General features: G+C 35.9%; 3 protein-coding genes across 4 annotated transcripts; 1 reads left to right on the top strand and 2 right to left on the bottom strand.

The window, feature by feature from the left end:
* The first annotated feature begins 6,149 nt into the window (after nucleotides 1-6,149).
* Nucleotides 6,150-8,678, top strand: LOC146160824 (aminoacyl tRNA synthase complex-interacting multifunctional protein 1-like). The gene is made up of 6 exons (XM_083383492.1): nucleotides 6,150-6,356; nucleotides 7,146-7,267; nucleotides 7,611-7,740; nucleotides 7,890-8,092; nucleotides 8,162-8,330; nucleotides 8,411-8,678. The coding sequence occupies exons 1-6, from the start codon at nucleotides 6,218-6,220 to the stop codon at nucleotides 8,575-8,577; spliced, it is 930 nt and encodes a 309-aa protein (XP_083239618.1). The 5' UTR covers nucleotides 6,150-6,217; the 3' UTR covers nucleotides 8,578-8,678.
* Nucleotides 7,127-11,158, bottom strand: LOC146160823 (glutathione S-transferase C-terminal domain-containing protein-like). The gene is made up of 7 exons (XM_083383489.1): nucleotides 10,144-11,158; nucleotides 9,867-10,014; nucleotides 9,508-9,624; nucleotides 9,290-9,444; nucleotides 9,067-9,219; nucleotides 8,887-8,990; nucleotides 7,127-8,815 (listed from the first exon to the last, which is right to left on the bottom strand). The coding sequence occupies exons 1-7, from the start codon at nucleotides 11,154-11,156 to the stop codon at nucleotides 8,682-8,684; spliced, it is 1,824 nt and encodes a 607-aa protein (XP_083239615.1). The 5' UTR covers nucleotides 11,157-11,158; the 3' UTR covers nucleotides 7,127-8,681.
* A 237-nt stretch (nucleotides 11,159-11,395) lies between these two features.
* LOC146160822 (deoxyribose-phosphate aldolase-like) lies at nucleotides 11,396-12,622 on the bottom strand. Of its 2 annotated transcripts, XM_083383491.1 has the most exons (3): nucleotides 12,178-12,622; nucleotides 11,858-12,111; nucleotides 11,396-11,728 (listed from the first exon to the last, which is right to left on the bottom strand). In XM_083383491.1, the coding sequence occupies exons 1-3, from the start codon at nucleotides 12,425-12,427 to the stop codon at nucleotides 11,408-11,410; spliced, it is 825 nt and encodes a 274-aa protein (XP_083239617.1). In that variant the 5' UTR covers nucleotides 12,428-12,622; the 3' UTR covers nucleotides 11,396-11,407. The 2 variants fall into 2 exon arrangements, with proteins under 2 accessions (XP_083239617.1, XP_083239616.1); XM_083383490.1 differs by having other exon boundaries at nucleotides 11,396-12,111; nucleotides 12,178-12,617.
* Nucleotides 12,623-15,308: the final 2,686 nt, after the last annotated feature.

Genomic DNA, 15,308 nt, shown 5'->3' with positions numbered 1-15,308 from the left:
CTGCACTTATATTCCGTGTGCCAGGTAAACTGAAGCACTAAACAGTCAAAAACATACTTCGGCAAGCCAAACTCCATCGGCAAACCAAACTCAAGTAATTCTTGTTTTTTTTCAATTTTAGGTTTATAAAAACGAACAAGCAGCAATAGATTGCTCCCGCAAGGAGTAGCCTAAGCCGAAAATCGGTTGTGCGTCAGAGGTTTACTGGAATATTACGTAATAATGCATATCAGTGCAGTTCATTACTTTTCAATCCGGATTGAACCTTAATCTAATCTGCCCGCGAAAGGTGCATATAAACGGGCTTATTGTTGAGTTTGTGTGTGTTTAAGCACAATGAAAGAATGTTTATTGCAAATAAACAAACAAACGACAAACAGTACTTACACAGGAACTTACGATATACGTACATTAGGGTTGTTCAGATTTAACTTTTTTTTGAAAATTTATGCTTCCTGCTTGATTTCCCATTATGTGTCACATAAAAATGAGTTTCGTAAGTTTTCAAAACAATTGGACAACATTTAGGGGCTCCGCAGACACCCCAAAGTTATCACACTGAAATTGCTAAAATCAGGGACTTCCCCTAACACGATACTGTACGTTTTTCTTAAAAATCACAGAAACCTTGTAATTTTTATATTAAACAATGGCAAGAAAGAATCACTAATCTATTTTCCAGTTTTACATAGCTTAAAATATATTCTTAAAGCCCCCAAATTCCCACTTTACCCCATTTTTGGAGCTGTCATTCAATTTATCACATATGTACAATAAAATATATTTTAACAAATTATTTATTATGAAAAGCAAAGTATTTTTAATGAATAAAGAAGGAATATAGCAAAAGTATACCAATGTAATAGTTAAAAAATGTAAAAAGGAACATCAATGAATAGCTTTTATTATTTTTTAGCAAAGCTTTTTTTTTAGAAAATCTGGGTATGATTGCCTGTGATCTTCAACAGCTTGTAGCAAGTTGTTTGTTGCTGTGGATTGTCCGTTAATATAGCAGCACAATCTGTGTTTACTTTTAACCCCTCTTTCTGCGGCATCATTCACAACTTTAACAGTACATGAAGACTTTAACTCGTTGTACCCATTATGAGCACCATGAATCGGGAGAATGCGTCGACCAATCACATATCTGATTGAGTAGCGTAAAATAAACCAGGAATCTGTGCCAATCAAATCCTCTAAAGTGGTATAACTTTTGATTTTATGATGCAAAACTTGAATGCCTTGGTGAAAATCTTAAGGTTTTGCAGTTGCAAGAAGTTTTCGGGCAATTGCTGCCTTTGTGTCCTTGGTCATTTGTGGGTGATTACTAAACAAGGAAAATGTGACAAGTTTGTCTAGAAAAATAGCATCATTACCCATCTGTTCAGACCACATAAACATTTTTGGCCATAGAAAACTTGTCCCATCCACGTTGTACTGTGTGTTGCACCTGCTTGATCGTCTTCTTCTTTCGTATGGACGATCTTATTATTCCAGTTCAAAAGTCCGGGCAGAAGTCGAGATACCAGCGGATAGTCTCATCGTCCAAGAGTGTCAGACCATTTGTCCCACTTGGTTGGCGATATATCGGCACCGTGTGACTATGTGATCTGCAGTCTGTTCCTCCAAACCACAGTCACAGAAGCCTCATTTATTAATGGAAGACCTAGCACGTCCAACCCCTGTTCTCAGCCTGTTAAGGCGAGTCTAGGCTCGAATAGACAGGCCAAAACCCTAAGGCTTATTGGAGGTGGTGGGGCAATAGTGGTGGAGAGGGATAATCTTGCTCCTTGTTCCATTTGGTGGCCAGCCATTCGCCTACACCAGAGCTTTCACATTTCTGCAGTGATTTGAGTGCAGCTGGTACAAAGGAGCATCTCGAGGATAGTAGCCTTTGGTATTGTGGCTCCTCTGGGGCGAAGCTCAGCGGGCTAGATGCCTGCCAGGGTAGGAATGGGAGTGTCCTGTCCAGATGCAATGCGAGGTATGTAGACATGGAAATCCAAAGTTCTTCCATTGGTATTGACGGACAACACACGTTTAATTTCCTTGTTATTGATGTGGACTAAGAGTCCTCTCAACACTGTGCCAATTCCCTTCAGCATGCAAGATCGCCAAGTCATCAGCGTATGCTTGGAGACTGTGACGGGCAGATCACTGTAATAAACATTAAACAGCAAAGGAGCCAGAACTGATCCCTGAAGCATGCCGTTTCTAAGGCGTCATAACCTGCTTTGATGGAGCCGTTGTTTGTCTAAAAACAAAGCTGCAATTATGGACAAGTTCCATGATCATGCTGACCATGTGTTTGTTAAAAATATTAATCACTGATTATGCTGCTATGTTAAATGACAATCCTCAGCAACGTGCAAGCTTGCTACAGGCTGTTGAAGATCACAGGCGATCATAAACAGGCGATCATAAACAAAAATGGGGTAAAGTAGGGCTTTGGGGGCTTTAAGAATACATTTTAAGTTACATAAAACTGGAAAATAGATTAGTGATGCTTTCTTGCCATTGTTTAATATAAAAATTACAAGGTTTCTTTGTTTTTTAAAAAAATGTACAGTAGCGTGTTAGGGGAAGTCCCTGATTTTAGCAATTTTAGTGTGATAACTGGTAGATACTTAAACGTCCATAGTAGGATTCTAAATCCAAGCGTTTTCAGAACGCTTCCTATTGGCTGAAATTTTATGACGTCACAGATGAAATTTTAAGACGTAACAGACGATCAGCTGAACGGCCTACTAGATAATTTAGTTTTCTTATAGAAGAAAAATACCAAACGGGTATTTTGAACATATTTTTAACTCTGTTAATAGGACACGTCGAGCCGCTGCAATGCTGTCGTACCACATTTTCGTCCGGGGGCTTATATTGCTAACATTATTCGTGTTAGCGTTTGGGCTTACGTGGGTCAAGTATTATTATATTTATTAATAATGTTTAACCAACCCAACCCAAAACTTAAACCAGTCCCTAACCAAAATAATATGCATTGTGGTGGGATTTTTAATAAGGCCCTTTTAATTTATGCCTACATGTTGAAGCACATTTTGTTACTTGGTTAACTACAAAGAGCCACACCTTACACACATGAAACAAAAAGAATAGCCTCTCCCTAGTATTTTTTTTATTTAATTTGTTTGCGTTTATCTTGTTTCAAAAGTATTGTTAAAGATACGTTGGCCTTAAGGCAAACAGACCAACTCGGAACCGGCAATAGTCCACACCATAAAGTTGACCAAACGAAATCGAAACATTCTAAAAAATCATATTTGCAACATGAACGGAAGAGCCGTACACAACTGGGTAAAGAGCCGCATGTGGCCACCCCTGATATATATATTCTAGAAACAACTGTTTTCATAAAAAATGTATTTGTTTTTAGTTGTGCACATACCTAACATGCATTGACCATGCTTTCTTTATTACACCAAAAATTGACAACACTAGATAAGGAGACTTAGGTATTAAAAAAACAGAAAAAATCACAAAAAACACTTCACAGATTAAATAAAAATGACTTTAAACTTTGCATACACATTCTCCGGCTTATGTGAATTTGCAATTAATATGATTAAAATTAAACTGTAATATTTGAAATAATTCATTTAAAATCAGTTTCAGTAATTCAGGCTGTGATGCAAGCAACATCTAGCCATGACATGAGGCTTGCATCCAAGATCTTGGCTCAACAGGGACAGTCACTTTTTCACCTGAGCTACATAGGGCTCCATGGGAACGGGTTAAGGAACAACCATACCACATTGCCTGCTCCCTCTGTTACATTTACAACTCCATTGAAGATGATCTAAAAGATTATTCATAGCATGTTAAACCTAGTTAGTTATAAATAGAAATGCCTATCAAATTAAGAAAGTTGAAATAAAATGCATTAGAACACAAAAGAAATATTATGTATACAACAACATCATAGTTAAGTTTTCACCCTTTTAGGTCGTAACCAAACGGTAATGTAAGGGCATTCTTACAATTTGAATCCTAATTGCTTTAATGTCATTCATGTTATGGACCAACAAATCAATATTTGCAATTAAAAACCTTAGAACATTCTGGATTTGAAACTACCATTTAATAATACCTCTGGTATTCTACTTTGAACATCCCATTCCTATCAATCAGGCATTTTTTTAAATGAGATTTACTGTTTAGGACTTTAGGATCTTAAATATATAATTTAGATTTTAGATGTTTCTTTAGATTATTACAAAAAAATGTTGTGTAATCTAAAATTGTGGCAGATTTAATGTCAAGGATAATCTATTTTGTAATTTCTTTAGGTTTAAATTTTTTGCTAATTGAAAAACAATTAATTAGTGAGTTAATAAATCAAGATTTCCATAACTGGTCCATATTCAGTAAAATGTTTTTTAAAACAGCAAATTTAAAGCTAAAGGCAAAACCCGTTATGTCCAAGCGTATTAAATATTTTCAAAAATAGTTTTTAGATTTCTTTATAATAAATCTAGATGTTTTTGAGTTAATTTATTATTGTTAGAAAAAATGGTAACTATGATTGAAACAGTACACACCAACTGAACACAAGCAGAAAATCCTTCTTAATTTGTTGCACTTTAATCATACTCAAAAATTGCTAATTAAGATCTTAGTGAAAATCAGAAAATGAAACAAAAGTTGTAAGTGTTTTAGATATGGCACCAAAGTGCCAACTTAAAATACAATCAAGTCAATCAGTCTTATATAGCTAATCATAAGGTGTGTTTAACAATCACTAATGGTGGGTAAAATTGACTTTTTACACTAATATAGTTCCAACTCATTTAAAGTTGTGTGCTTCATTTAGCCTACTTAGACCACCACAACAGATTAGAGTTCATAATTAACTAATTCTAACCTAAAGGAAAGTGGCACACCGCCTGGTAAATAATACAAAGTTTGTCACACAATTGCAGATTTGATCATCATTACTTTTACAGTAAAGTTTAAAGTTTTCAATCCTATTTATTCAAGTTGTATGATATTTGCAATCAGGAAACTGCAGGCTATTGTTACTAAAATGGCACCTAGAAATGAGTAAAAGGCAGCCAAAAAAAATTGCCAATTAAGTTGGTTGTTCAAACGCACATGACAAAAAATATTTATATTTTAATAAATCATAAACAAAACGAAGTTATTAAGTTTAGTACGTATACCCAGCATAGTTGCGTACGGTCATTTAAGCAGACTGTACGCAATTTTTTTGTAATGGCCTGTTTTGGCTTTGCACACCTGCATTCACACACAACTCGTTTTGGCTAGGGATATTATTGGTCAAGTTTAAACACACTTGAACTAATTTTTGAGACATATACTGCTAACGCTTGTTTTTTAACAGAACAGTGGTGTGGTTATTTTGCGCTTCTTTTACGGCGTAAAATTCAAAACGGTGTCAAAGGACAATAAACGATGTTTTGACTTTTTATTTTTCAAGTACTATAGTACATTTGCGCTTAAAAAGAATCTATTACGTCATAAAATTTCAGCCAATAGGAAGCGTTCTGAAAACGCTTGGATTTGGAATCCTACTATGGACGTTTAAGTATCTACCGTGATAACTTTGGGGTGCCTGCGGAGCCCCTAAATGTTGTCCAATTGTTTTGAAAACTTGTGAAACTGATTTTTATGTAACACATAATGGGAAATCAAGCAGGAAGCATAAATTTTCAAAAAAAAGGTAAATCTGAACATCCCTAACGTACATTAATTACCTCCGTAACGTACGCGATCTGACTCCAGCTAAGTGAACAGTGGGACTGCTGCTTTTGGCATAAATGCAATTCGCTTATATAAAATATTTCACCTAGCGGAAACTAAATTCGTGACAACTCGCTTTAACACGAATAATGAAAACAGAAAATTTCGGACGATTGACAAAACGCTTCCAGCAATTTGCTGACAGTTGACTGTAGCAGTAAATATGCGTTGTAGATTTAGCTTGTCATTCCGTAGTTTCAATGTGTAGACAAGTTTTTAAGTATATTTGGTTTAAACAACGCCTATTTTAAGCATGTAGTTAAAAACATTAGGGTTACAGCAAAAAGATTTGAACAAAACAGCATTAATCACCGTAAAATATAATATACGGATGAATAATTTTGTTACGGTTGAGAAGTTTCACGTTTTAATTGTTAAATTTCTCTAACACGGCGTTTTTTTCGCACTGAATATTACTTTTTGGACTGGAATAACATTAATGCTGCGAGCTCTAGCTAAATACTGTACAAGGATGTCAGACCAGTATACCTTGGAAGCATTTACAAAAAGATCTTTGTTGGCGGAGGAAAAGCTCACAGTGCTCCGACAGCATCTGGCTAAATTAAAGGAACAAACCTGTACGTAAAACGGGTAATACTAATTTACGGAATGATGAATGGTCGGAACGCTCACAAATTTAAGTGTTACCCCGTTAAAACAATTATTAAACCAACGCACAATATTTGGGTTAGGGTGGGGTTTAGCGCTTGGGTGAAGGTGGGTCAAGTGTTATTTTATTTAATAATAATACTGTAAGCGTTCCGACCATTCATCATTCCGTAAATTAGTGTTACCCCGTAAAACGCGAGACGTAGTCACGAACCAAGCTTGCTTCGTCGACGTACATGTGAAATAAATAACGAACTCGAACGCTGTAAACCCGAACAAGACCCACTGCGAACTAGAGTGGGCAAGATACACATATAAAACGCGCAAAATAAAAAGTATGGTCATTTTAGTGATCATTGGCCCGATGTAGTAGTGTTCAACAAACCTCAAGAAATCGATTGTTATACCACCTAAATAAAGTATATAGAACTGGGCGCTGGTCTAGAATCCTACCGATTTTTTACACAAACAAAACGAGTTGTCAATTCTAGACATAGAAGTTTAGTTTACTGTGGTACGTAATGAAAAACCTTTCATCCAAAATAAAAGTTATTAAAAAAGTTTGTTGTTCTATAAAATACAACCATATGAGTGGTGTCTACTGAACTTTAAAATGCTTATAAAAGTAATATCTTTGAAATGTGAGTTATATCATTTTATTTAAGCCGTTATTTGACATATTTGTATTATTACTAATTCAAATTTTTGTGTAAAACATACAATGCAATGTTTAGTTATTTTACTTTATTACAACTTAGTTTCTTCCTTTGCTTCACAAGAAGAGGAAAAGTTACGACTTGAAAATGAGCAGTTAAGAAACCAGCTTGCAAAACTGAAAAATGAGTTATTGACATTGGAGAAATTGAATGGTGTTAAACAGGTATCAAAAGTATAATATGTGATTTTCCACAACAAACCAGCTTAAAAAAAAGTATAGAAAGTGTTTAATTTATACACTCACACTTACCATCAGAATTAACAAAAAACTTTTCTAACAGATTTTATTAAAATTTGCAAAAAAATTAGGAGCTTTAATTTGACTATGGTTTTATAAGTGAAAAAAAGCAAAGATTCTGCTATAAGCTCTGAATGTTACTTCAGAATTCAGATCTCTTCTTGTTAATTTTATCATGCCTGCTATGCATTTAGTGTGCAGCCTTGACCACGCCTAGTTTTAAAGGTTTATATAGATTAAGCTTTAATTTTATCGTTTTTTTAAATAGGTTGCCCTACCTAAAGTGACTGCTAGCAGTGAAACGGTAGAATCTAACCCCAACAAGGAAACAGGATCCAAAAAAGAAACTGTAAAAACAGTGGAAAAATTAAATACCAAACCAGCAAAGCAAAAGAAAGGTTTGTAACTGTGAGGGTTTGTAAATCTCCTTTTTCCCTTTGCTACTAAATAGTTTTAAGAGCACTCAATACAACATTTTTAGACAATTCTGTTGTGTTTCCTAAATATTTCTATATTCTTGGATATGAATAACATTTTATCCATGTAGATGGTAAACCAAAAAAGACTCCTAAACCTGCACCAGAAGAGCGACCCATTGATGTTTCCAGGCTTGACATGAGGGTTGCCAAAATAATGTCTGTCAAGCGGCATCCAGATGCAGACACATTGTATCTTGAAGAAATAGATGCTGGCGAAGAAAGCTTGCGCACAGTTGTAACTGGTGTCGCAAATCACATACCAATTGATCAGGTGTGTTAGTTTGAAAACCACTCTTTCAATTGTAATACACTGATGGTGCTTGTGCCAACTTTTTGATAGATGCAAGATCGTATGGTGGTGCTCATGTGCAATTTAAAACCGGCAAAGATGAGGGGCATTCTTTCACAAGCCATGGTAATGTGTGCAAACACTGCAAGCAAAGTGGAGATTTTAGATCCGCCTAGCAGTGCTGTACCAGGAGACCGTATTGTTTTTGAAGGCTATACTGGTAAGTGCTGGATCATCTAATTAATGGTTAAATGTTATAGCTTTTGAGTTGCATATCAATTGCTATTACTATTACTTTAGGGCAACCTGATGCTATGCTTAACCCTAAGAAAAAGATATTTGAAAAAGTACAACCTGACCTCCATACTGACAAAGACTGCATCGCTTGTTATAAAGGAGTTCCATTTACTGTCGAAGGAAAGGGTGTGTGCAAAGCACAAACAATGATTGATAGTCCAATCAAATAAGTAAAAGCACTACTAATATAAACCAAGCATGTGGATAAAAAGTATGCATGCTGTATTTGTGGTGTCGTCATTCCTTATTAAAAAATGTATGCTGTGTTGTCAATTTATCTCATTCCTATCAGCAAATTGTTTTTAGGGGAGCAATTGAGTGGATGCATAGTGTAGAGTTTAGTTTTGTATCCTCTGCTTTGAGCAGCGAGCAAACGGTCAGTATCAACAATTCCCATACATCTTTTTCCTGAAACAGTAATGTACAATTAACATATTTAATTTGTCATTGGATAACATTGCAGGAAATATGACAACAACCTTGCAGTGCTTTTATAGAGTCAAAGTTCCAAGTTGTTTGATCACCACCCCTTCCCAAAACCAACATTTCATCGAAATTAGCGGGAATATTAACAAACGCTTTGCTAAGATGAAACAAATTGATTAATATCATATTTGGCAGACCTAAATACAGTTCATCAGCACAGGTTTTACACAAACCTTTGTGGATAAGATATATTGTCAGTATTTTGTATTCTGCCATAGCAACAAGGACTAACAACAAAAGATGCATTTTGACTATAGCACTTGTTGAGAACCATGTCAGTGGCAACTCCACATGCATGCAGTGCTACTCCAATATCAAAATTGCCCCTTTAAAAAAGAGAAAAATAATTTTAAACCTTAAACACAGGTTGTATATTTTGAAATTAAAAACTCCTACTTGAAATGTTCAAGATTACATTGGTATGTCATCACATTGCTCAAATTTAGACTAATGATCCTGGCTCTTGCTCGATCCAATGATTCTTCCTTATTATCAATTAAAACCACTTGGCTATGGGGAAGAAAATATGCTAGGGCAATGCCAACATGGCCCTATACAGTTGTAACAGGTTTAGTGTTTTGTGCACAATATATAGTTTTACAGAAGATACTTACACCACCACAACAAAAGTCCACTATTTTGCTGTCAGGTTTTGCTATTAGCTTTACAGCCTGCAAAATGTTTTCAATTTGACGACACTTTCGGATTGCCCTTAGTTCAGTGAGTTCTCCCTATAAAGCAGAAATGTCTGTACAGTTTTAAATTAACTACCAATTGTGTTTATCATCTAAGCTCTAATTTAACCATATGGTTTAAAAAAAACAATATGTATGTGATTTGGTGAAATCACAACATATAATATTTAAAATATGATGTTGTTAATCTGAATGGTTATTGGTCATCAATCAAACTATAGAAAAAAAAATTATATAGTACACTTTTATTTACGTATTTTACAATAGGATATAGTTACAGTTGTTGGGTGGACATCTCGGGGAATCTTTTTCCAGTCAACAAAAAGTTCATTAGTTTTAAATTCTAAAAAATCTAGTGGCATAGAATTTTCAACTTTTTCCAGGATGTTTGGTAGGTCTCTTCTGATAGTTTTCTCCAACAATTTTCTGTAAACACAAAATTTATGGTATCATACATCAGGCAACAGCATAAGATTATTTATTTCATTTTTATCATTTAAGTATGCTTTGATTAAACGAAAAATAATTTATGTGTAAAAAATACTTTTAGCATACTTTTCTTTTTTACAATGCTTTGGTGTATTTGTTGCAAGTTGTAAAATTTGACATTTAGCTGCTTCAAGTTTGTTGGAAGAACTGTTAATGAAGGTGCCAAAAGGAATAAATTGCACCCCACATTGTTTCACTGCAAGAGTGAGTGGTTTTATGCTTTGAAGACGCTCATACCATGTCATGATAAGTCTAATCTCATCATACACAATCTTCAAATTTGATTTATTTGCCAGAAGAAACGCGTGTACCATTGGTAAAAGCGCCAAGTCTGACAAAGCAAATTCCACTCCTTCAACAAATACATGTTCCAATGGCGGCAAATCTTGGGTTGCAACTACTTCCTTCCTACTGCTTCTTTTTGATTTATTTGTTGGCTCAGGTTGCTCTGTATCATGTGCCTTTCTTTTTAACTTGTCCAGTACAACTCTTTGACATTTATCCATGTTATGTATTACCACTGGCTGTGCAAATACGTGTTCCAAATCTTTAATAGGTTTTGGAGTTTCACCAAACCTTCCACTGTCTGAATACCACTCATCAATAACAAAAGGTGCAAGAGCTTCACACAGTCTAGTCCTTGAACTGATTTCTGACGATGCCTTTAGGCAACATTGTTTATGTCCTAAAAGGAACTTTAATGATTGATTGTGTGAAACACAAGCTAGTTTTACCAATTGCCTTATAACATGACACAGACCAGATACTAGGTAAGTTTGACTATGGAGATATATAACTGGAAAGCTGCAATCAACAACATACTTGGGAATAGAGGAAATGTGTTTCGTTTTAACTTTGTTAAAACAGTTTTCAGGAATCAAAAAACCTTCTGTAATTGAGTGTAAATTGTCCACTTTTTCACAATTGTTATCTCTTGAAACAAAACATAAATTTATATCAAGCTTTGAGCAGTATGATGCAACTAGAAGGACCGTTTGAGTAGCATTGCTAAACATGTGTCCATGTCCAGTAGGGCTTTGTCTATTTTGAAGATCCAAATATAATGTATCAGATTTCATTATGGCCTAACTTTGGTTTTCTAGAAATAGGCATATTTATTTTTACAATTAGCACTCAAAAAAATTTAATCGACAACAATACATTAAGCACACCGATTGCTACAAAATCAATTGAAACTTACAATCCACACCATTGTCAACCCATTATGATTTCTCCATAAGATTAATTTTACAACATTTTGTAGTTTATATATATTATTGATGTATATACATTATACAATATACAGTGGCAAATTATTAAGTTATTGATTTTATGCAAGAGGTAACTGGTGAGCTGCAGCATAGCGCCCAGTCACAAAATGGTATAACTGCCTTTCAATATCGGTTAAAAGGGATGAAGCGCCAACACGGAACAAACTGTTTTTCATCCACTCATCTCCCAACTCTTCTTTTATTAACGACAACCAAGTGCAGACATCCTTTGCACTGCGAATCCCACCAGCTGGCTTGAAACCAACTTTAAATCCAGTTTGATGGTAATAATCTCTGATAGCTCTGACCATAACAAGGCCAACAGGAAGGGTTGCATTGACACCCTCCTTTCCTGTTGAAGTTTTAATGAAATCAGATCCAGCCATCATTGAGACTAAGCTTGCCTTGTAAACGTTTGTTAAGGTTCCCAGGTCTCCGGTTCCAAGGATTGTTTTCATATGTGCATCACCACAGGCTTCCTTGCAAGCCTTAACTTCGTCATAAATTCCCTTCCAGTTTCCTTGCAATGCCTTAGTTCTTGTGATAACAATATCAATTTCAGTGGCTCCCATCTTTACTGCTCTAGATATTTCGGCCAATCTTGTTTCCAATGGAGTTTGTCCAGCTGGGAATCCAGTGGCAACAGAGGCAACTGGAATGTTTTCGGCTCCTGCTTCCTTTAGAAACTTCAAAGCCTCTGGAATACGCGATGAATACACACAAACGGCTCCAACAGTAATGCCTTCGTCCTGCATTCCCATTGCTGCAAAACAAGAGAAATTTGTTACTTACATTAAAATTCAAATTTAATATATAACCAACTCCTAACCTTCCAAGAGATCTGGGCGTATAGGGTATTTTGCTTTGTAGCATAACCTCTGCACATTGCTTGGCGTGTCATCACCTGATAAAGTAGTTAGGTCAATGCATGTCACTGCCCGAAGAAGCCATGCTGCTTGCCACGACTTTTTAACAGTCCTCCTTGTTGACAGAGTAGCAGCTCTTCGGTTAACAGCAGGCAAGTTAATGGTGGTTTTCTGAATCCAGCCCAAGTCCAACTCTATTCCAGGGTTATTCATACTGTATTTTTATGACATCGAAAAATGTACTTAACAAATATAAAATATGGTCTTACAGATTGCAAAATATACGGTTAAAATCGTTTTGTAGAATGCATTTAAAGTTTTACAAAACTATTAAACTGGTTCAGGCCGACCCTTCATCGAAGTAAGTGGCGCTGCGGATGACGACTAGGCTAAGTAAACACAAACCTCCTTTGCCTTGCAATCACAACCGTGTGTGCTGTGAAGCAGCCTATAATGAACAGTGCTCACGTGCGTTGTTTTATTGGAGTTAGAGTTTTCCTATATTTGAGCCATTGTCCTATAAAGTTCTAGGAAATAGCATTCTATCCTTAAACCATATAACTTAAAGGCATAAATGGTTGACTTGTTTAGACTTTAGAGCAGCGGTTCCCAAACTGGGGTCCGTACAGCAGTTTCAGAGGGTCCGCAAGGAGAATTAGTCTTTTAAGTTTTTAAACATTAGTCTATGTTTTAAACATTATCTGTCATCTTTATTGTCTTTAGTTATGCTTTATTATTCGATCATAGCGTGTTTTATGATATCTATTGTGACATCATAAAGCATCTATTATGCTGTACTACCTGCTATCAGCGAATCGTTCACATTAGTTAGAACAGGGTGGTCCAAACCCAGTTGCAATTTCAGCCAAATAGATCTGGTTAAGTAAACCTTTTTGCGCGAAATGATAACGTCTTTGTAATTTAGCGATTGGGGAGTATGCAACATCTCTTTTACACGAACGTTCACGGTTATAAAATGCAGTCTTCTAATTAAAATTTTTGTCAAATACGCAAATTTTTCGCGCTTCGCGCACACCAGTTTTCCCAGTCTCATAACATTCGATTTTATTTGCGCACAAGTTCGACGACAGAAGTAAGTTTCTGGAGCGTATCTGTCTTTTGATATTACTTTGTGACGTTATCTTTAAACATTTCATGCCTCGACCAAACGAAAAACGTTGATCCGCTCCTGGTACGCATTTAGCCTACTTTATGTGGCCCGCAAAGAATATGCAAGAAATATTGTGGCCCGCGATGCAGTCAACCGTGGACCACCCTGATTTCGAAGGTTGTTACATGAGAAAGAATCGTGACTGCACTAGTGTATTACATGAAATATAGGTCAACTGACCCTTGAAATTTCATAGGGCCGCGAAATATCAAAATAATTGCAACGGGTCCGCCAGGCAGAATTTTTAGAAAAATTTGGGAACCGCTGCTTTAGAGCAACATTAAAAGTGAATATCTTATTTTGCAACATATACCTCCATAGCAGTGTTTCATCTAAGTTTTATCTAAGAAAACTTTCTACTAAGCAAATATTTTTTGTAGTGCGCAAGAAAATTTTAGGGCTGAGTTGGCAGGGGCCCGCGGAAGTTCATTGTTCGATGTATGGGGGTGAGTCGCAAAAATGTTAGAGATGACATCACAAAGCGTGACGTCGTGAAACAAATATTCTCAAGAAACTTGTATGTGCAACTAGAATCGGGTTTAAATACTTCAAATATATGGCAACAAAGCGATCGCGCGAAAAAATATGCCCTTATTTGGGTCTAATTTCGAAAGATGGCATAGCACACAATCAAGATTCGTGAACTACTCGCTCATGGGCATTTATCAAAATGATTTTGCCAATTTGTGTGGGCCATTGACCCCACAGCTGTGTCTGCACAATGTTAACGTAAAAATATACTTCCCCAAAAATGCATTTCAGTTTTTGATCCCGAAATATTGTCCAACACTCCAAGGCTGTGTTCAGGACTCTAAACTCATTTTTTTAAATCTTGGTTTACCTGTGTGGACATTTAATTCTACGTGAGATGAAAAGCATACACAGAATGGATGATGAAAACCGATTAGACCAGTGTTCGGCAAATTTTTTTGTCGCGGGCCAAAGAACTCTTTTCAGAACTATTGAACGCCCACCACGGATATTTGTTTTGAGTTGGAGGCACTAGAATGCGAAACGTTTACCTTAGGCTTAAAGTCTTTAACATAACCTACACAATGCATAAAAGATTACCACTGTATGGCGGCCCCGCAATCATATACCGGTAAATAGTACGTAACGCAAAAAGGCATACATTTTTAATCGTGTAATAAAATTTTGGATAAACGTTACTCACGATATAACAGCAATATTAAATCGTGAAGAAAGAACTACATAAACTCTATGTTGGTAGAAATTATTTTTTGTAGGGGAAATTTCACCAAGAAAGGTGAAATATTACACTGCGTTTTCATGCCGAAAATACTGCCATGCCATAATGTAAAACATATTTTAAAAGGAAGAATATAAGCGCCGAGCGCGAAAAAATTTGCGTTTACGTAGTTAAAGTTGGCAAAAAATATAGTTTGACGGGCGCTCACCGGGCCTCATTTGGTACGCGGCTCTGGACCACGCTGAGACAATATAAAAATTACCAAGTTTTAAAATACAATACAATATATCTACAGCATTCACGCGGCCCACAACTACATGATAAAACTAAACTATTAAAAAGTAGCTCGCGGCCCACAGTTTGCCGACCACTGGATTAGACAAAACATGTATACGTCATAATCGTCAATGGAGATTTGTTACATGATTTTAGCAACAAACATCAATGAAATAATGGCCAATGCGAAATATTAAAACTGCTGTGGCAAAAAATGTAAACATTTGTCAGTTTCTAAGTTGAGAATGATGTAAGTGCGCAAAAGGCAAATTTTACTACGCAATTTGTCTGGTGTGGCTTAGAGGGAACACTGCTCCATAGTCCTAACAACACAATATAATGGTTTTTAACTAAGTCGTGCGGACGAAAGCTAACGTGTTTAGTTTAATGCAGTTAACGTTTTTTTCCTAACGAATTTGAAGCCTGGTCTACTTTTG

The sequence above is a fragment of the Ascidiella aspersa genome, chromosome 3, assembly GCF_963924565.1.
Source record: "Ascidiella aspersa chromosome 3, kaAscAspe10.2, whole genome shotgun sequence".
NCBI lineage: Eukaryota > Metazoa > Chordata > Ascidiacea > Phlebobranchia > Ascidiidae > Ascidiella > Ascidiella aspersa.
Note: the sequence above shows the minus strand (reverse complement) of the source record. Positions and strands in the feature narration are given on the sequence as shown.